The following is a 20,915-nucleotide window of genomic DNA, read 5'->3' on the forward strand; positions in this document are numbered from 1 at the left end:
GGAGGAAAGAAGCATCTCTGAGCACATCTGGAGCCAGAGTGTGCGTGGGGGAGGAGATGGTCCCTGGGGCCCTGCTGCCCTTCTCTAGCCCAGGGAACAGCTGCTCGCCCAGCCTCCCTCCTCCACCCATCTTTATGCCGCACAGAAGCTGTGTAGTCTGGCTGAAGATTAACCTTCTGGAACATGGCAAATCTCTACAGACTGCTCGTTCCTGCCAGCCCTTCCCACCTCCAGTCCCAGCTAAGGGCCCCCCTAAACTGCACTGCTTGGCTTGCAGGGGGCTGGCAACCCTTGATGCGCTTGCCTACTAGTGGGGAGTACCTGCTGAGGAACAAAACTCATGCAACATATACAATCAGGTAAAAAAGAAGCAGAACAGAGTGTGTGAAGTCACTGCACTGGGCGACCGCCAGCTGCTGATGGTTTCGTGGGGAGCTGTCCTTCCCATCATGCTCTCGGGTAGTTTGCGTTTTCAGACATGGGATCACATCACTCCTGCTGGTCTACAGCGGGCACTGTGACTCTTCAGAAGACTTCTGAGGTGTGTCTCCACTGTCTCAGCTGTGTCTTTCTTTCCTCCCTCCCTTTCCTGCACAAGGCCGCTCCGCTCCCTCCCAGGGCTACTGTGCTGAACACTTGCAAGAACAGAAAGTACTGTATCCAACTTTTAGAAGTCCATTTAAGAATACTGGCCAATCCAAACAAATCAACAACCTCTCATTTAAAATAAGTTAGGGTGTGCTCATTTTTTAAACACAAAGCATGATTTGGACCCACATGCTATCAACGTTACTCTACGACATTTGAACTTAAAGGAAACACGGGTCCATGACATCATTCCATTTGTATATGATTTATGAGGTTTTTGCCTTATTATTAAATAAGGTAAAAATTTCAACTCATCAACAGACAATTGGTTTAATAAATGTGGTATGTATATTTCTATATATCTACAGATATGTATACATCATACATACATATAATACTATCCTATTACACAGCCATAAAAAATGAAATATTGCCATTTGCACAACATGGATGAACCTAGAGAATATTATACTAAGTCAGACAGAGACAAATGTTGTATGACATCATTTATACGTGGAATCTAAAAAATAATACAAAGGAATCTTTGTATAAAACAGAAACAGGCTCACAGACAAAGAAAAGAAACTTACAGTTATCAGAGGGGAAAGGGAGAGGGAGGAACAAGTTAAGAGTATGGGATTAACAGATACACACTACTGTATATACAACAGATAAACAACAAGGATCTACAGTACAACACAGGGAACAATATTCAATATTTTGTAATAACTGATAATGGAAAATAGTCTGAAAAAAATCGGCCTAATCAGCCTCAAAGTCGGGGAGCAATTAAGACAGAAATGAAATCTTAGATAAAAGATTAAGCTGTAATCTGTAACAACACAAATCTTTAAAATTTATTTATTTTTGGCTGCACTGGGTCTTAGTTGCTGCGTGTGGTTGAGGACAGTGGGGGCTGCTCTCTGGTTGCAGTCTGCAGGCTTCTCACTGCAGTGGCTTCTCTTATTGTAAAGCACATGGTCAATAGTTGTGACACATGGGCTTGGTTGCCCTGCTGCTTGTGGAATCTTCCTGGGATCGGAGATCAAACCCATGTCCCCTGTATTGGCAGGGAGATTCTTAACCACTGGACCACCAGGGAAGTCTGACACAAATTTAATATGGCTTAAAACTTCCGTTTCGCTCTAATGAGTGTGAAAACCACATCAAACAGAAGAACTGGACTGTCTTAGTTTGCAGTTAACAGTAACTGATTATCATCAGCTCATTATCAAGCCTAGGGAATTGTCTCCAGTCTTGTCATTTGCATATTAAAAAGCAAAGCCATCACTTTGCTGCTGCTGCTGCCGCTGCTAAGTCGCTTCAGTCGTGTCTGACTCTGTGCGACCACATAGACGGCAGCCCACCAGGCTCCCCCATCCCTGGGATTCTCTAGGCAAGAACACTGGAGTGAGGCGCCGTTTCCTTCTCCAATGCAGAAAGTGAAAAGTGAAAGCGAAGTTGAGCAGTCGTGTCCAACTCTTAGTGACCCCATGGACTGCACCCCGCAAGGCACCTCTGCCCATGGGATTTTCCAGGCAAGAGTACTGGAGTGGGGTGCCATTGCCTTCTCTGTCACTTTGCTAAGAAAGGTCCATATAGTCAAACTTATGGTTTCTTCCAGTAGTCATGTACAGATGTGAGAGTTGGACCATAAATAAGGCTGAGCACCAAAGAACTGATGCTTTCGAACTGTGGTGATTGAGAAGACTCTTGAGAGTCTGTTGGACTGTAAGGAGATCCAACCAGCCAATCCTAAGGGAAATCAATCCTGAATATTCATTGGAAGGACTGATGCTGAAGCTGAAGCTCCAATACTTTGGCTACCCGATGCGAAGAATCGGCTCATTAGAAAAGATGCTTTCCTGATGCTAGGAAAGATTGAAGGCAAAAAGAGAAGAGGGTGGCAGAATGAGATGGTAAGATAGCATCACTGACTCAATGGATATGAAATTGAGCAAACTCTAGGAGAGAGTGAAGGGCAGGGAAGCCTGGTGTTCTGCAGTCCATGGGATTGCAAAGAGTCAAGCACCACTTAGCAATTGAACAACATCTTGTCATTTACAGGCTGAAAGAGCTTTCTCAGAAAATCCGAAAGGCCTGTGACCTTAGACTGACCAGTGATGGGGCTGTGATCTAGAATTCTAGATTAGTTGGTGCAAATCTTTCTTGGATCTCCTGGGAGGAGCTCTTCTCAAATATTAATGACAGAGTCCAGTGACTTTTTAAAAGGGTGCCGATAGTGTCAGCTTTATACCACTTGCTAAAGCAAAGAACAAGGATCACAGTCCTACAAACATAAGGCCTTCCTATATAATTTGAGGTTGAGGCCGTGAGGACAATATGGGGACCAAAGGAGAAGCTTCTGATATGATCAGGAGTTCCTCTGAGGCAGGATGCAGAAATTCACAATCCTGACAAGCTGTGGTGAGTTGCAAACAAAAAAGTAAAACAAGAAAAACCCTTTGGGGCTTGGAATGAACTGAGAACCTGCAGAACTGAGTATGTAAGACATTTATGCTGCCCATCAGATACACAGCCACTTTATCCCCCAGTGCCCTTGTTTGGCAAGATAACCAAATATTTGCAAATTGGTAATGGAAAGACTGAAGATTATCACTGATCCTCTAATAAACATCACTGTGTCTAATGCCAGTCTAACTGTTCATTGATTCAGAGAGATGGGTAGGAGGTGGATTTGTTCCTTACTGCTCAAAGTGTGATCTTTGGACCAGCTTGATTTGGTACCATTGTTGAGTTTGTTAAAAATGCAGAATTTGGGGCCCCCCACATAGCTATTGAGTCAGTATCTTCATTTAACAAAATTTCCAGATGATTTTTAATACACATGAAAGTTTGAGAAGTCCTGGAACAGAACTCTACTGGAGGAATTGGTACAGAAATAGGTGAAGTTAATAAATGATATAGAAACAATAATAACAATAAAAACACTGATAACTAGGATCTAACTTGCACCCTCTAAATTTGCAGCATCTTCCCTTTTGGCTTATGTAGCCAAAATTAAAATTAAAATTTTCAACTAAAGCATGATCTTGGGTAGATAGTTCTCTAGTGTAAGTTCTCAATGAGTCTAGTACTTGCCTATGTTGAAAGAACTAGGAAAACTTAGAGTTGCAAAAACTTAAGCTTCATGGAAAATTTTCTTGATTGGAAATAAATTCTGGGATTATATCTAGTAACTCAAATCTGGTTTAAAATTGTATTTTTCTTGAACTGACTATACCAAATATCTCCCTAAAATCAATCTCATGTTTAGTACTGGTGTCTACTAGTGGCTTCCCTGGTGACTCAGTGGTAAAGAGTCTGCCTGCATTGCAAGAGACGTGGGTTTGATCCCTGAGTCAGGAAGATGCCCTGGAGAAGGAAATGGCAACTCACTCCAATATTCTTGCCTGGGAAATCCCGTGGACAGAGGAGCCCGGTAGGCTATAGTCCATGAGGTCACAAAGAGTCGGACACGACTGAGTGACTAAACAACAACAAACTAGTGATGATGCTTTAATCATCTAACAATTTTGAAATCCTTGATATATACCATGATATAATTAAATCAGAAATCTTAAATCTTATGGTCAATAAGACTTTAGATGTCTTTCCTGTTATAAAATGTGTCAAAAGATGAAATAAAATGGTTAAATAAAATGATTATATATATATTTGCACTCATTGTAAAAGAATGGCAGTGAGATTTTTCAAATCCTTTTGTGATAGAATGCAACGACAGTATCAGAGCATTTGAAGCTATAATAAACCCCCCCCCCAAAACATTTTCATGACAGCTAAAGCAATAATGGGCATTTTCCCGTAGATGGCATCTCACCCTGTTTATAGGGCCTGTTTTTCTCTTCTTTCTGCTGCTTGTGAGATCTTAGCCCTCCAACCAGGGATCGAGCCCAGGCCACAGAAACGAAAGTGCGAGTCCTAACCATTGGACTGCCAGGGAATTTTCTCATTCCCCCCCCCCCCCAGGGCTGAAATTTTATTTATTAAAAATTTTTTTATTGCAAGATGTTTGCTTTACAATACTGCGCTGGCTTCTGCCATTTATCAACATGAATCAGCTACAGGCACACACACGTCCCCTCCCGCGTGGACCTCCCTCCCGCCTCCACCCCCCACCCCATCCCACTCCTCTAGGCCGGCACAGAGCACTGGGTTGAGCTTCCTGTGTCACACAGCAAATTCCGACTGGCTGGCTGTTCCACACATGGTAATGCACACGTTTCCCTGCTACCCTCTCAATTCGTCCCACCTTCTCCCTCCCACACTGTCCACGAGTCTGTTCTCTGTGTCCGCATCTCCACTGCTGCCCTGCAGACAGGTTCATCAGTGCCATCTTTCTAGATTCCATACACACGCGTTAATATACAGTGTTTGTGTTTCTCTTTCTGACTTCACTCTGTACAACAGGCTCTAGGTTCATCCACCTTATTAGGACTGACAAATGAGTTCTTTTTTTTAAAGCTGAGTAATATACATTGTATATATGTACCACAAACAATAAATGCTGGAGAGGATGTGGAGAAAAGAGAATCCTCTTGCACTGTTGGTGGGAATATAAACTGATAGAGCCACTATGGAGAACAGTATGGAGGGTCCTTAAAAAACTAGGAAAAGAACTACCATATGACCCAGCAATCCCACTACTGGGCATATACCCTGAGGAAACCATAACCGAAAGAGAAGCGTGCACCCCAATGTTTGTTGCAGCAGTTTTGGCAAGAGCTAGGACATGGAAGCAGCCTGGATGTCCACTGACAGATGAATGGATACAGAAATTGTGGTGTATATATATATATACAATGGAATGTTCCTCATTTTAAAAAATATTTATTTATTTGTGCTGGGTCTTAGTTGCGGCATGTGTGGGATCTAGTTCCCTGACCAAGGATTGAATCTGGGCCCCCTGCATTGGGAGCCCAGAGTCTTAGCCACTGGACCACCAGGGAAGTCCCCTCATTTGTTTTTATAAGATTCATAAATTAATAAAGAAATACAGTCCACAAGCTTTTTGTGTGGAAAACTGCAGCAGAAAGGAGTTTCCATTACTGCTTACAATAGAAAACTATATTTTACCAAAGAACGAGCAATGAGGCTACACATCATTTAAAGTATGACCATCAAAGACTTTGGCAATAGCGTATCTCATGCACAGAACTATTTTCATCCCAGTTACTTTAAGTATGTTCCCTGGGCATGCTGTTGATATTTATGTTAAGAAGATAGACAATATTAGTGCAAAAACAAAAATGTACTAAAATTCAGACTTCCCTGGTGGCTCAGACTAAAGAATCCGCCTGCATGTGGGAGACTTGGGTTTGTTTGATCCCTTGGTTGGGAAGATCCCCTGGAGGAGGGCATGGCAACCCACTCCAGTATTCTTGCCTGGAGAATCCCCACGGACAGAGGAGCCTGGAGACTGCAGTCCATGGAGTCACAGAGTCAGACACAACCGAGTGACTGAGCACAGCCCACAGCAAACATGAGGACAAAACCCTAGAGGATTTATGCTCGCAATATAACGTGTCCGTAAGATAGCGCATTAAAATGCAAATGGAACAAAAGGAGGGAAATGAGTGGAATTTTCTAATTGCTTTATGTTCCATTCAGATACAAACAAGAGCTTGTGAGAAATGAGTCAATAGCTGAACACTCAACAGCGGGGCAGCAGGCCTCTCCCAGGGAGGCAGACACTGCATCTGCCGTGTTTGTAGGAACTTTGGCTCCTAAAGTGCCTGTTGGAGCTTCTTTGACACACACACTCAGCTGTTAGACAGTGTTGGGATTGACAGGCACAATGGTTCTTTGGAAGCCTCTCTGTAAAAGCAAATACTCCCTGACCATTTAAAATACTCTTTTAAATTAACAAAACGTCCCTCTCTCCCCCGTTGTATGTAATCTGTCTCCTGCAAAATGGAAACATCCCTTAAAAAAATTACTCAGCCTTAACACTGTTCAGTTGTGTTCAGCAGCAGTTCTCAAGCCAGAAATTTTTTCCATCAACGAACATCAATGAACATCACGGTTCTTTAGTCTTTTTTTCCCCACAAGCTCACCCCTGAATGAGCCATTCTGGGAGATAAATGCTCCAAATATACTCCCCATTGCTATCACCTCTTCCAGCTGATCTAAAGGGACTATTTGAAGCTATAGTATGAAGAAGAAGTCACTTATGTGCCCAAGACATGCTAGACAGAGGAGCAGAAAATAGGCCCCAAGAGCAGAGACAGAAGCTTCCCCCATAAGTTTTAAACTTCAGAAAACATGTGAACAAGGAGGCCAAAAACCACAAGATGGAAAAAACCAACTTGAGAAGCTACTGATTTAAGCACGGATGGAACTTGGCAGAACTTTCTGAGGGAAGTGTCCTCCAGAAAGGTGAGGCTGGACCCTGGGAGGGGTAAGAAAGAGCAATGAGGATGGCCTGGTGCTGATAGTAAAAGCAAAGTCGCTCAGTCGTGTCCAACTCTTTGCGACCCCATGGGCTGTAGCCCACCGGACTCCTCTGTCCATGGGATTTTCCAGGCAAGAGAACTGGAGTGAGTTGTCATCTCCTTCTCCAGGGGATCTTCCTGACCCAGGGATCTAACCCAGGTGTCCCACATTATAGGCAGACACTTTACCGTCTGAGCCACCAGAGAAGTCCAGGGAACAGAGATAGTAAAGGATGCAATATCACAGAAAACAGTAGTGATGATGGAATATCTTTGGCCTATTAGGGGCCATGTGGAGAGCCTGTTCCCTGCTTTGAAGCATCAGGCTAGCAACTTCTCAGATGGACAGGGCCCTGGCAGAGGGTGCAGAGCCTCACCTGCAGGATGGGAGCCAGGAAGACAGAGGTCCCTGTCAGGATGAAGACGATGATGCCCGTCACTCTCTGCTCCCTGGAGAGAAGAGCACATGGTCAGAGGGGCTGGGAGACGCTCCGTGGCATTCCAGCCTTCTGCGGGCACTTGAAGGCTGTGTCCAAGGCCCTGGGCTCTGCCTTGCTCTCCCATTCCAGAGAGTAAACCAGTGACCTGAGGACAAGCTGCCCAGCACATGCGTAGAGAGTGAATCTGACCAAGGTGCGGGCATTTGTAGGGGCCTTCAGGAGGCTGTTCAGGGGTGCTTGAGCCAGACCAACTTGGGTTGAATCCTGACTCTGCCACTTACTAGCCATGTGGCATCAGGCAAGGCCCTAAACGTCTTCAGCATCGGGAGAATGTACTTCATGGCGCCCACCTCAGGGGTTGTTGTGAGGATGAAGGGGGAGATAAGGTGCTCATTATCCCTGCCTTTCAACTGTAACAGGACCTCACGTCTGTGGGCCATGACTGGTGAGGATGTAGGGGAAGGGGACCAGGCTGCTGGCAGAACAGGTATGGGGGCTGGAGGGCAGGTGTGTTTCCTGGAGTGCTCAGACCCAGGCACAAGCCTGGAGGGAGCTTGGGGCTTTGGGGTGGACTGCTCAGGCCCAGCCATCTGGGGCTTGGGGATCCAGGAGAGGACACTGCCCTGACCCCAGGAACCTCACTCGGGGCCTGCTGGGTGGCCCAGGTATTCTCAGGCCACGGGCAGAAGTTCTTAGGGCAGTCATGTATGAGAACTTCAGTGTCTGATGTGGGCTCACCCCAGGGCTCCTAAGGGGTGGAAGAAGCACTTCCCTGCCTCACTTGGGCATGAGCAGAGGGGCGAGGGAAGGAACGAAAGTGACAGGCCATGGGCCACAGCCCAAGGGTAGAAGTGGTTCTGGAAAGGCTTTCTGGAGGAATGAGATTGAGCAGGACATGAACCCTGATTGGGGGGTTTGAGGGATGGCATGGCAGGGAGTCTTAAAGAGGAGACAAAAATCAGGTCAGAAGGTGCTCTGTGGGAACCCTTGAGTGGCCTATATAGGCGAGAAGTGAGAGTGTGTGAAGGGGCTGCTGGGAATCTGTTAAGAAAAAAATGCCACTACACCTGAACTTTTGTCTTCCTCTTCCCTCCCTTCAGAGCTATCACGCCTATCTCTGTAGATCTGGGATTGTTAGAGAAGGGGCCCTATTCACCCAAACACCTTGATGGTAAGAAAAACCCACTCCCCAGCCCCCCCAGACTGACCCCAACTCCTGCTCAGGTGGTCCCCAGGCCCGACCTTCACCTACCTGACCCCTAGGAACTGGGGCTGCTCCCCAGGGGCGCTGGTCTCTGTCTCCATCTTGAGGCTGTCGATGTGGGCGATGGAGATGACCGTGGCAGCCACGTACCAGGGGAGCCCCATGAAGGAGCAGAGAGCCATGAGGATGCCTACCCAGAAGAGGTCCAGATGGTAGCCAGCCGCCTTCTGCAGAGGCAGTGGGAGGGAGGAAGCTGTCTAGGGAGCCTGTTCCCTACCACCTGTTGGGGTGGGGTGGGAGAGACAGAACTCTCCCAAAGCAGCCGTTTTGTGGACGATGTTTTGAGGGCTCTCCTCAGCCTTCTAGAGAGTACTCTGCAAGGACTGCCACCCTAGGGTGATCAGGACTTACCAGCCCCAGAGTTTGGTGAACCAGGGAACTGATGCAGGTCAGGGAGGAGAGAGGTGTTCAGGCTCAGGGAGGCCCTGGGTTTGGGTCCTTGGGTCCTTGGGTCTTCTACCCAGCAGTGCAACATCTCTATAGTTCCCTAATGAGACACCCCAAATGGGGCATGTCTAGCCCAGGCCTAGAGTGGTCCAGATTGGGATGGGGGAGAGGATAACTGGAGTCTCCTCAGACCCAGAAGCAGGGAGAGGAGTTGGAGGGGCCAGGAAGGCAAAGAATGCTCCTCTGTATGTGGTCTGAATCAAAATCCCCTTGTTAGCATCTGTTCAGACTTCCGAGTTCAATGTCAGGAGATAGAGTTGGGAGAGTCACTTTAGGGGAAGCGAGGAGCCCATGCCCAGGGGCCCACCCTGGGTTTGACCCTGGCCCTTGGAGCCTCCCCCTGGCCCTTCTGGCTTTATCCACATCTGGAGGTCACATGCCCCCTGCCCACCCCAGAACTCCAGTCTTCTGCCCTCATACTTGCTTCACAAATGGCCCAACATTTTGCAGGAAGCAACACCTCCTCCTTCATCCCTTCTGACTCTGTGGGAAGAGACTGTGCCCCTACCTCCTAGCACCAGGCTTACCCTCAGCTTGTTCTCCTTCCGGTTGACTATGACGGCGGTGATCTGCTGGTCCATGAAGATCAGGATGGTCACCAGCAGGGCGGGCAGGATGCTCGCTAGGTACACCCACCACGGGTTCTTCCCAAAGGGGGTCACGAACCAGCCTCGGTCAGGCCGTGTGGGCTGAACAGAGCAAAGGAGAGGGCCCTTTCCTCTCTCCCTTGTCCTGGAGCACTTGTTGTCCCAGTGGCCAACTCTCCCAGACCTCTGCTCTTCCCACACCTGGAGTACTTTTCAAGTGCATTCTTTCTCCTTAAAGCCATTAGGTACCTGCATCTTTAAAGAGATCCAGGAGGCACAGGGGTCTTGGGAAGGATGTGGTTGTCTACAGAACAAAGGAGATGATTTGATGCAGTCGCCCTGGGCTTGTTTGGGAAAGAGGGTGGTGGAAAGTCAGAGGACATTGGGAGAGAGTATGTGGTCACTAATTGCAAAATATGCTAACAAGAAGTGGGAATGAGGCCTAAAAGCAAGAAAAATGAAAATGAGAGGGCCAGTGCCTGACACTTTCTGCCTCTCCTCTGAGTCATCTGTCAGGGGAGTGTGATAGGGTTGTCTGTAAAACACCAAACATTAATTCGGACTTGCATATTGAGAATGAGGCATTATCTGTGCAGGAGCTGGGCTGAAGTTTACCTTCTGCTTATTTAAGAGAAAGAAATACTTTAAATTTCAAGGTCAGCATGAGTTTTTATGAGATGTTAAAGCTGAAATAATGTTGCAAAGATCAAGCCCTCAAAAGTAGGGAAGGTCAGTTCTAGAACCTCTACCTCCCAGTTCAGTTTAGGTGGACAGAGCTCCTTGTGAGGGAGCAGGGCTCAAGCAGAGCTACAAGCAAATAGCACCAGCTCTGAGCTAATGGCTCAGTCAATAAAGAATTCGCCTAGAGCATAGGAGACCCAGGTTCGATCCCTGGGTTGTGAAGATCCCCTGGAGAAGGAAATGGCAACCCACTCCAGTAGTCTTGCCTGGAAAATCCCATGGACAGAGGAGCCTGGTGGGCTACAGTCCATGGGGTCACAAGAGTTGGACATGACTTAGCAACTAAACCACTACTGCTAATGGGAAATTTATGAGACTTTAGCAGGCCCTGAAAGCTCCTGGAGGACTTGTTAGAATGCGGAGTGCTGAACCACACCCCCCAGATTTTCAGATCACATGCAGAGGATTATTGGTTTGTGTTTGTTTTGTTCACCTTGTGGCTTGCAAGATCTCATTTCCCCGATGAGGAACTGATCCTGGGCCATGGTAGTGATAGCCCGGCATCCTAACCACTAAGCTACCAGGGATCTCTCGAGGATCACTGTTTTAAAGGATCATTTTCAACAGATCCCAAGTAGCTCATGTTATAGACTACCATGAATGAGGGAATTGTAGACCCATAAATGGAAATCAAGGGGCTTCAGCGTGACTGAAGGGTGGATTCCAGTACCTTCCCTTTATCCTGAGGCTACACAGCAGAAATTCATCATGGATATATCTGCAAGCCACCACCTCAAAGGACTGCCCCCAGCAGGCTGTGTAGTGAAAGGGTGAAGCATATACAGGGAACCCACGTGGTCTCTTGGCTGAGTACATGAAAAACTTGATCAGCATAGAAGGGAAGAGATCTGCAGCTGGGGGGCAGACAGAAAAAATGCCCAGAGCAGGGTTCCAGAGCAAACCTTAATTTCGCTGGGCACCAGCAGCTTGGGGGTTGCCAAGCCGAAACAGGCATCAATTCCACAGAAGAGCAGGATGGAGAAGATGATGGAAAAGTCAGCTATTAGGGCGCGAACCTGCAAAAGAGAGATGAGCAAATCAGAGAAGCTCCTGCCCACTCCAGGCAGATATCATCCTCCAGCAGCAAAGAGGAGAACTGCTGAGAGCTTGAGCTCCAGAGTCAGAACACCCATCTTCATCTGTCTCAGAGAGTACCAGTTGTTCTCTAAGCTGGATTAACCTGGTGTCACTCCCACCCATTGCTTTTTGTCTCCAACACTTGGTTTTCTAAAACCTTTGTGTTTTTACCAATCTGACAGCTGTGAAATGGTATGTTCTTACTCTTCTCTGCAACACTGAATTTCAAGAGGCAATGTGGTGGTTTGTAAGTAATTTGACAGCGGAAAAGGTAGTGATTTTTTAAAAATCTTCATTGAGTTTGTTACAATACTGCTTCTATTTTACATTTTGGTTTTTTGGCCACAAGGCATGTGGGATCTTAGCTCCAACCAAGAATCGAACTTGCACCCCCTGCATTGGAAGGCAAAGTCTTAACTACTGGTTCACCAGGAAAGTCCTAGGACTTTGTTTTAATCCATTTGTATTGCAAGTACACTGTTTTTCACTCAAGTTGTATTTTGTAAAGGCCAAATAAAAGACTCTTTAGAAAGAGTAAATAGGTAAAAGAGAATGAAGAACCTAAGAATAAATCTAATAAAAAATGTGCAAGACCTCAAGATCAAAACTTATAAAACACTATGAAGAGAAAAAAAACACCTTAATAAATGACAAGGCATACCACATTCATGGGGGCTTCCCTGGTAGCTCAGCTCCTGCAATGCAGGAGACCTGGGTTCGATCCCTGGGTTGGGAAGATCCCTTAGAGGAGGGCATGGCAACCCACTCCAGTATTCTTGCCTGGAGAATCCCATGGACAGAGGAGACTGGCGGGCTACAGTCCATGGGGTTGCAAAGAGTCAGACAGGACTGAGCGACTAAACACAGCACAGCATACCATATTCATGGATCAGAAGACTCAGAATTTCTCCTCAAGTTGACATTTAGAGTTAACATAATTCTATCAAAATTCCAACAAGTTTTTATTTTGGAGAACTTTAAGACTCTAAAATTTATGTGGAAATGCAAAAGGCCAAGGCATTATTGGAAAAAAAGGACAAAGAGGGAAAGTTTGGTCTGTAAGATATACATATGTATTAATCAGTCTTAGAAATGAAGATTGATATTGACATAAAATAAATCAGTGAAACAGAATAAAAAAAAACGTAGGTTGGATCTAAGCAGGGAAGGAAGAGGAAAATGGTTATTGGTTACATTTTATTCATAAAGAATGCAGAAATAAAATTAGAATTCTGGAAGTCAAAAAAAAACAACAACTTAGAAACAGATCCCATCACATATTAACATTTGGTATATGGCAAGGGAAACACTGCTTCCCTTGTGGTTCAGCTGGTAAAGAATCCTCCTGCAATGCAGGAGACCTGGGTTCCATCCCTAGGTTGGGGAGGTCTCCTGGAGAAGGGAAAGGCTACCCACTCCAGTATTCTGGCCTGGAGATTTCCATGGACTATAGTCCATGGGACCGCAAAGAGTCGGACATGACTGAGTGACTTTCACTTCCAAGGGAGACACTGCAGAGCAGTGGGCCTCTTAAAAAAAAAAAAAAGTGCTGGAGCAATTGGCTATCAAAATAAAAACCACTCTCTCACACTTAACATCAAAAGCAATCCTGGAAGATTATAGATTTAACATGAAAGGAAAAACAATGAAGCTTTGAGAAGACAGACTGTTTCCTATCCAATATTGTCTTTGAGGATTTGATATATTTGATTACAGTGAAGCTAAGAATCTCCATTAATCAAAATATACCATTAAGGAACTTCCCTGGTGGTCCAGTGGTTGGGAGTCTGCCTGTCAATGCAGGGGACACAGGAAGATCCTACATGCTGCCGAGCAACTAAACCCGTGCTCTGCGATTAGAGCAACCACCACAATGAGAAGCCTGTGCACCACAACTAGAGATTAGCCCCTGCTCACTGCAGCTACAGAAAGCCCCTGTGCAGCAGTGAAGACTCAGCACAGCCAAAAAAAAGAAAAAGGAGATACCATTAGCAAAGTAACAAGGTCAGTCATGGAGCAGGAGAAGATATATGATCACAAAAAAGTTTCTAGCCAGAATGTATAAAGAGTTGCAAATTGGAAAGAAAAAGACAATCTGATTGAACATATGCAAGAAATTGAAATAGTCTCTTACAAGAAGAAAGTCAATGGTCTTATGGCCAATAAACACATGAAAAGATTTTCAACTTATTAGTCGCTGAGGATATAAAATAAAGAAAACCACAATATACTACTAGGCTAAAGAAAAAAGTCTGATAATATCAAGTGTTGTCATGAGGACTTGACAACAAAGGAACCCAGTTCTCTCTGACTACGAAGTCTGTGCTCTTAACAAAAAAAACCCATCAGTGAGCAGGAGCTGATGTGGACCCATCACATGGACCAGAACCCTCTCAGGGACTCAGCAGAGGCCGCCACATGGACTGTCTGACGAGAGGCCCCCTTCTAACTGCAGGGTGAAGTTACCTTTGTAGGGAAGTAACGGCTGAATTTGAACTTCTTCAGGGTCAGGGTCATGGAGTATGTCCCGAAGAAAAGGATGAATGACATGAGTGCCAGGTCTGGGATGAACTGGCAGGAATTACCAAGGAGGCGTCCACCATAGTTCAAACACTCCTTTTTGCTCAACAGGGACCAGTCCAGCGCTGTGAGGTTAAGAGGATTGTACTTGGAGACCAAGACAGGAGAGAAACAGTCAGGGCCTTCCTGGCAGGTCAGCTGTGTCCTCATACCTGCAGCTTCCAGGCAGCCCACACAGCCCTCCCATGCTCGCAGGGGGGTCCCAGCTCTCCCGCCCCATGATGGTGCCCAGCAACAGAGCTATGCTTCTGGGGACAGGAATGACAAGCAGGAGGCTCCCTGGGAAGGTCAGAAGCTGACACGTGCTTCTTCATTGTGTTCTAGGAGGTACTGCTATGTTCGGAGGAAAAGTGCAGGTCTGGCTCCCATCCCAGTCAACCATGGGTCCTGTCCACACCGCCTTCCTGGAGTGTCTCACATGTATCCCCCCCTTTCCTTCCTCTTTGAACACCCTTTCACAAACTGGGGCTCACACCCCACCCTTGTCAGACTTCTATAAGGTTAGTCACTTCAGTCACTTGACCTTTGGTATCCCAGATGCTTAAAATCCAGGGCACACAAAACAATCACGTATGTCTATATAATATACATTCCTATACATATTCATATATATATGTTCCTAAGTATGTATGTATACATACATTCATATACCTGTCTCTAAATATAATAAAAAGTAATTTATTTAAAAATTTATATTTTGAAAAATTAATGTGCAGATATTCAGGAACCCACATAATGAACTAAACAGATGCTTGCCACTAGCCATTATGTATGTTTGTATTAAGAGAAGAGTGGTAGTTTGATATAATGATGGTCCCCAATGAATGATGCCACCCTATGTTCACACGCCTCGGCAATGTGGTATTCACAGTTCTCCTACAGACAAAATCCCTTAAATGTCTGAAATAAGAGGAAAGGACTTACCAGAGAAGTGTTGGTATTTGGTGGCAGCGTGGCTGAAGCATTGAACACGGTTGTATTTGCTGTGGATGAGCAAAGGGCATTGGGAAGGGTCATCGACTGCTGGGTGGGGAGCCTGCACCCCACCCTGGGCCCCACCCTTTCACATTTCCTTCCAGTGCCTTAGGGCCAAAGACTGGCTTTTACTGAGAGAGTAGCTGCCCCTCTTCACTCTTCTCACTTTGCCTGGGGAGGGACCCTAGGCCACAGTTCTGATAGACTAGCTGTATCAGGTTAGGACAGATCCTGTCTGATTTCAAACGGCTGGCTTTAAAAACTGCTGCCAAGACAAAACTCTAACACAAGTGGGTAAATAATGTGCCTTATGAAACCCTACCACTCACCTGACCAATGTCTCTGCTCTTAGACTTTAAAAAACATCTTCAAAGAACTTACTCTTTGCCATGCATTATGCCAAACACTTAAACACATCATCTTGCTAAGTTCCTAAATCCCCAAGAAACCTCCCATTGGAAAGATGAGGTAACTGAGGCCCAGAGAGGCTAAGTAACCTGCCCATTGCCCAAGGTCACACAACTCCTACTTGAAGGAGCCTATCTATCCCAGACAGGCTGGCTGAAGCCGACCCACCTCCCAACTCTAGACAGAGAGCTTCCTTTCCTGCTCTGCTCCCTTTCAAATTACACTTCCCTTCGTTCCTGCCCTCTCCATTTGTATTTTGTTTGGGTTTTTTAGGTCAGCTGGGCCTGCAAGAACTTGTTTGATATCTTTCCTAATCTGCCCCTTAAGTGTCTGCCGAGGAAAATTAAAGCTGGATCCAGGACCAGAAGGAGAATCAGGACCCCAGAGGTGCTGCTCTCAGCTGCTCACTCTGGATCCCTTGTCCACGCTCCCTGCCCCAGCCTCCGTGCCCTGAGTGAGTGCAGCAGAGAAGGGTTCCTTTCCGGGGCCATGAGATGAGTTGGGAGGAACTATAACCCCCGTCCCTGGGGGATACGGCCATTTATTAACAGGCAGCTTTGGAGGGCTGCTTGTTGCCATCTCTCTTGCTCCTGCACTGCACGGGTGAAGGGGAAGGGCCAGAGCCTCCTTGCCTTCCAAACGAAGGCTGACTCAACTCTTCCTCTGTGGCTGACTTCAGCAGGAAGGGAGGCCCAGCCAGTTGGCTGGCAATGACCTGAAATGCATCACAAGCCCCGTGTGGCTCCTGCTGGCTCTGGTTAGGAACCCAAAGCGAAGAAGAGGCTATTCTTGAAGCATCCTGCAACCTCCAATAAACTGTCATGGGGTGGATGTGATCAAGGACCCTTTAATGTGGCCCATACTTGGGCATTTGTAGCTGGGAGTGGCTAAGGAATTCAGTCTTGATCCATAGCAGAATATTTTGAGAAGTTCTACAAACCCAGAGGTTTGCTACATTATTCTGAAGAGAAATCAAGGACAGCTGCTGCCTTTCCTCATACTACTGACCGAAAGAACATGATGCACAGCTAACAATGGAGCAGAGAAGGCGGGCAGGAAGGCTGACTCAGGGCTACACGCACAAATGCTACAGAACTCCCAGCTAACACCTGAGCTGGGGAGTGCAGTGCCGTTCTATAGCCCAAGTTGTCAGACCAGGTTTTCTTTTGATGTCTTCTGCTTAGGCTTTATCATTCTTTGATATTGAGAACAATATAAGGTTTATTTGAAAGTCACTTGGAGATGAAGGAAGAACTATAACATGGAAAATCCCAGAAAAGTTACAGCTATCAAATAGTTTTAAATTCTAGTGTTTACAAAGTGGTACTCACTTGGGATTGAAAGCAGCCAAGTCAGTGTATGCAGCATCCATAAACAGAATACAAATCAGTTACAATGGAAACAAGATTAAATTAAAAAGAGTGCCCCCAAAGAAGCTCTTGTGATAAAGAGTGAGAGTGCCATGGTCAAACTGGGTTTTGCAGTAACACTAGGATTATGGAACTATTAGAAAATGAGTGACCCATGGACTGGGAAAGAAACCATCCTAGTTAGCTCCCTCACTCTAGTCTGCTAAACATCTAGAATCTTCCCTTTTATATTCTCCTAATCAAAACTAACTTGTCCTGTTTCCTATTCATTTACTATTCATGAAGAAACTGACAACCTAATCTCAGCAGCGCTAGTTGCTAATAATGATTTGGTTTCGTAGAGCTGTGGTTCTCAAACTTAAGCATGAGAATCACCCAGAAGGCTTGTTAATATGCAACTGGCTCTACCCCCCAGTTTCTGATTCAGCAGGTCTGGGGTGGAGCCTGAGAGTCCGCATTCCTAACAAGTTCCCAGATAGTGCTCATGATGTGTCTAGGGACCAACTTTGAGAACCAAGGCAATAGCATGACCCGAAAGAATGCAGTGACATTAGGGGCCTGGGCCAGGTCAGACCAGATGCTATTTGGAGTTAGGTGGATTCGATAATGGTTCTCAAATCCTACCTTATATGTCCTTTCATGCTTACATTCCCTGTTCCTAGGGAACCCCTATATTTGGTTTCTCCTGTGGATAGATGATTCCCAGAATGTCCATATGACCTCAGAATTTGGACCATTTCTGAAAGAAATCAAGCATGTGTAGTTCTAAAAGCCACGTTTGTGGGAACATGTGTATTTAATGCGACGGATCTGTAGTTCAAAGTGTGTGAGCAGAAAATGAAAGTGACCCAGTGGGGCTTGGCCCACAGAGGCGGGATTTACTCTAGGGTATGATGACAAGAGCCAGCAGGTGGGATCGCCTCAGTCTCCTGAGCAAGCAACATGCCCTGGCTCAGGGTGAAGGACAGCTTCACCTACTGCTGGATTTTAATGAAATACCTCAAAATTAGTGATAGAGAAAAAAAAAAGAAAAAATTAGGTCTAGACATCTGTACAAATTCAGTGCAGTGACAGAGGGTGAGAGCATACAACCAAAACCACATTCTCTGAGGTCAGAAAACTTTATAAGGCCTAGTCTAAGGTAGAGTGCATGGTAATTGTGCAACAAATATTTTGGTTGACTTATGATCAATTATTTTTAATCAATCATATGTATTAAGGTGCTGAACAACACAGTGTCTACTTATGTGCAATTCCAACCCAGTCTGAGTATAGATATGAAAACCTCACAAGCATCCCATGAGACCAGCAGGGCCAGCACTGATACCCTCTCTTCTACAGCTAAGAAACTGGTGTGACCTTGGGTATCTCTGGACCTCAGTTTGCTCTGTGAGTCCAGCCTGGTGGTGCTAGGAGATACGTGGATGTCCCTCTAGCCTCTGCTGTTACAGCATCCTGGGCACTCTGGGTGCATCCCACTGAAGACTCCTAGGGGCATGATTACGACTATGAAGGAGGCCAGTGGTTCTCGAACGGAAAGTCCTAACACTACAGATGATACTTCTTTGATCAGAAAGGAACTTCACAGGAATGGCACTGAGTATTATCAGATTGACAAGTTGGTTGATTTAGCCTCCCACCCAGAGCAGGGATCCTTTCTAAGAGACCTCTGGCAGATGGATATCCAGGTAGTGTCCAAGTAGTCTGCTACCACCTGAGGGGACCCCTACCTCTCAGGGTGGTGGCTCCCACCACTGTAACTTATACTTTGAATTCAGCCAGCATTTGACTTCCTGGAGCTTTTGTTAAACCTCAGCCTTCCTTCTGCATCTTATAGTCACACAGGGTGAATCTGGCCCCTCTGTGACATGACAGTCCTTCTCTCATACCGCTCTAAGATCTGGTTAACCCCAGGTTCTCCAATCATTCTTCGGTGACGTGGTTACCAGGCTCTCCTCACCCTGACTGGCCCTCTACCCTGGACCTGTCACCATCTGCAGGGATGTTCATCCTTTGGCTGTAACACTGGCAGTGATGCGTCAGAGAGAGCTCACGGTGTCATGCATTCATGTAACTGGCAGGGACTTGAGGTCCCGTCAAGTCTGCCTCTGGCCTGACGCAGGAACCCCTGAGCACACTCCTGACAGATGTAGCCTGCACATCACCCCACGCTGAGGCCAAGCATGCCTCCTTCCTCTCCCAGGGTATCACTGTCCCTGCTCCCTCCTGATTATAACCCTGGGTTCTGGGATTTTGACCCTCATTAGAGGTCTTGTCCCCTTGGATTCCTTCCAAAAACTGGTGTAAGCCCCTGTACTTGCTCTCTTGGGACAGAAAGCCCTTGGCTGAACTGTCCCTCCCAAGCTGCCTCACTCTCCTGCATTTGAGTAGAGAAACAGGGGGCAGAAGGGACCTGGATGTTGTGGGGGGAGTGGGTGGTGGGTGAGGGCCCAGGGCACCTCTGGGGTTACCGGTCACCTGTGTCAGGGGCGACGCATTCACATTTGTAGGTGGTGATAGAGTCAGGCTTAAAGTTCACATTGATGGGGTAGTACTTGAAGGTACCAATCATCTTCTTGATGGCGTCGTAGATGAAGATGAAGCTGATGAGGGTGGAGAAACCCTCCTCAGTGAAGCGGGTGATATACTTGATGACGAAGCTGGCATCTGTGGCCACCAGGATAAGGCACTGGACGGCTGAGTGCAGGCCAATCCAGAGGCGGAACTCCATGTAGTCCAGGCCATTGCCTCTGGAAGGCAGAGGGAAACGAAGACCTCCAGCCGAGGGCTCTTGGCTGTGCTCAGCTCCCCAGACCCACCCTGGGGGGCTCCTCTGCTCCTCCTGGGGCACAGACACCCTCCTGGGAGCTACAAGAGGACTGGGAACGAGGGCAGGTCCTGGGTGGGGTTGTCTGGTCTTTGAGAATTCTGGGGCAAGGATCTCATGGGGTGGCAGAAAGGTGCTCACACACTTCCGTTCTGAAACATTTGGTAACAAACAGCCAGAGTGAATGAAAACAGGGAATTTCAGAATGACCGATCTGGAGCAGGCCTTAGAAATGGGCTCAGGTTGTAGGTGCAGCAACTGAGCCCACAACTGTCTGAGTCAGGGTATAGCCTTCCAACCTCCGGCCTGAAACTTTTTATACACTGCATTGGCTTTCAAGTCATAATTGCTCACTCTGCTAGTGGTGTGAATGCTCTCTTCTTGTCTTGCCTGGATTTCTCCCTATGCGCTTTGCTAATTTGCACTAAAGTAGCTTTAAGGCAGGTAGCGGAGGGGAGTCAGGATGGACCACTTCGCAGCGCCTCCTACAGGTAAAGACAGTTTTGGTAACTTCCCACCCCATCTCCCACTCTGGGCTCCTCCCTACCCCCGCATAACTGCTGCAAGTGAGGAGCAGACAGGGGGCGGTTGGGGGGGTAGTGGAGGGGGAGGGGGAGGGCTGAAGGGCACCTACTTGCTGAAGTCGAAGAGGAGCTTCTCAAAGATGAGGATGGGTCCCGTGCTGCTGAGTATGATGAGAGGCTGTCCCGAGAAGAGGCAGAACAAGGAGCCAGCCATGGCAGTGCCCAGGAAACTCTCCATCACTCCCTGGGGGCACAAGGAGTGTGAGGCTCAATAGAGGCATGAGAAGGAGCCTCTCCAACAAGCGAGAGCCCAGTTATCTCGGCAAGGGCTCAGGCCACAGTGCTTGTCCTTTGTCCTGGGGCCTCTGCTCCTCAAATTCTCTCCCCATCTCTGACTCCACAACCTCCCACAGTTGCCAGCGTCACTCTCCCTAATTCTAGGTCCCATATGACTTCCTTTTGGCATACTAGGGCCTCAGATGGAGAAGGAAATGGCAATCCTCTCCAGTGTTCTTGCTTGGAGAATCCCAGGGACAGAGGAGCCTGGTGGGCTGCCGTCTATGGGGTTGCAGAGAGTCAGACACGGCTGAAGTGACTTAGCAGCAGCAGCAGGGCTTCAAAAACAGGGCTGC

At 46.9% G+C, this 20,915-nt stretch overlaps 1 protein-coding gene across 1 annotated transcript in view; it reads right to left on the minus strand.

Annotated features, from left to right (window-relative positions):
• The window catches only part of SLC4A5 (solute carrier family 4 member 5), an 85,229-nt gene that overhangs the window by 6,002 nt on the left and 58,312 nt on the right, over window positions 1-20,915 (minus strand). The window contains exons 13-20 of the mRNA XM_065929582.1: window positions 20,394-20,527; window positions 19,411-19,682; window positions 15,104-15,162; window positions 14,066-14,266; window positions 11,425-11,538; window positions 9,722-9,883; window positions 8,736-8,914; window positions 7,421-7,493 (exon numbers count right to left, since the gene is read on the minus strand). Coding sequence (XP_065785654.1) covers window positions 7,421-7,493; window positions 8,736-8,914; window positions 9,722-9,883; window positions 11,425-11,538; window positions 14,066-14,266; window positions 15,104-15,162; window positions 19,411-19,682; window positions 20,394-20,527 — 1,194 coding nt within the window. The remainder of the gene's footprint in view (window positions 1-7,420; window positions 7,494-8,735; window positions 8,915-9,721; window positions 9,884-11,424; window positions 11,539-14,065; window positions 14,267-15,103; window positions 15,163-19,410; window positions 19,683-20,393; window positions 20,528-20,915) is intronic.

The sequence above is a fragment of the Muntiacus reevesi genome, chromosome 3 (genome assembly GCF_963930625.1).
Source record: "Muntiacus reevesi chromosome 3, mMunRee1.1, whole genome shotgun sequence".
Classification (NCBI taxonomy): Eukaryota; Metazoa; Chordata; class Mammalia; order Artiodactyla; family Cervidae; genus Muntiacus; species Muntiacus reevesi.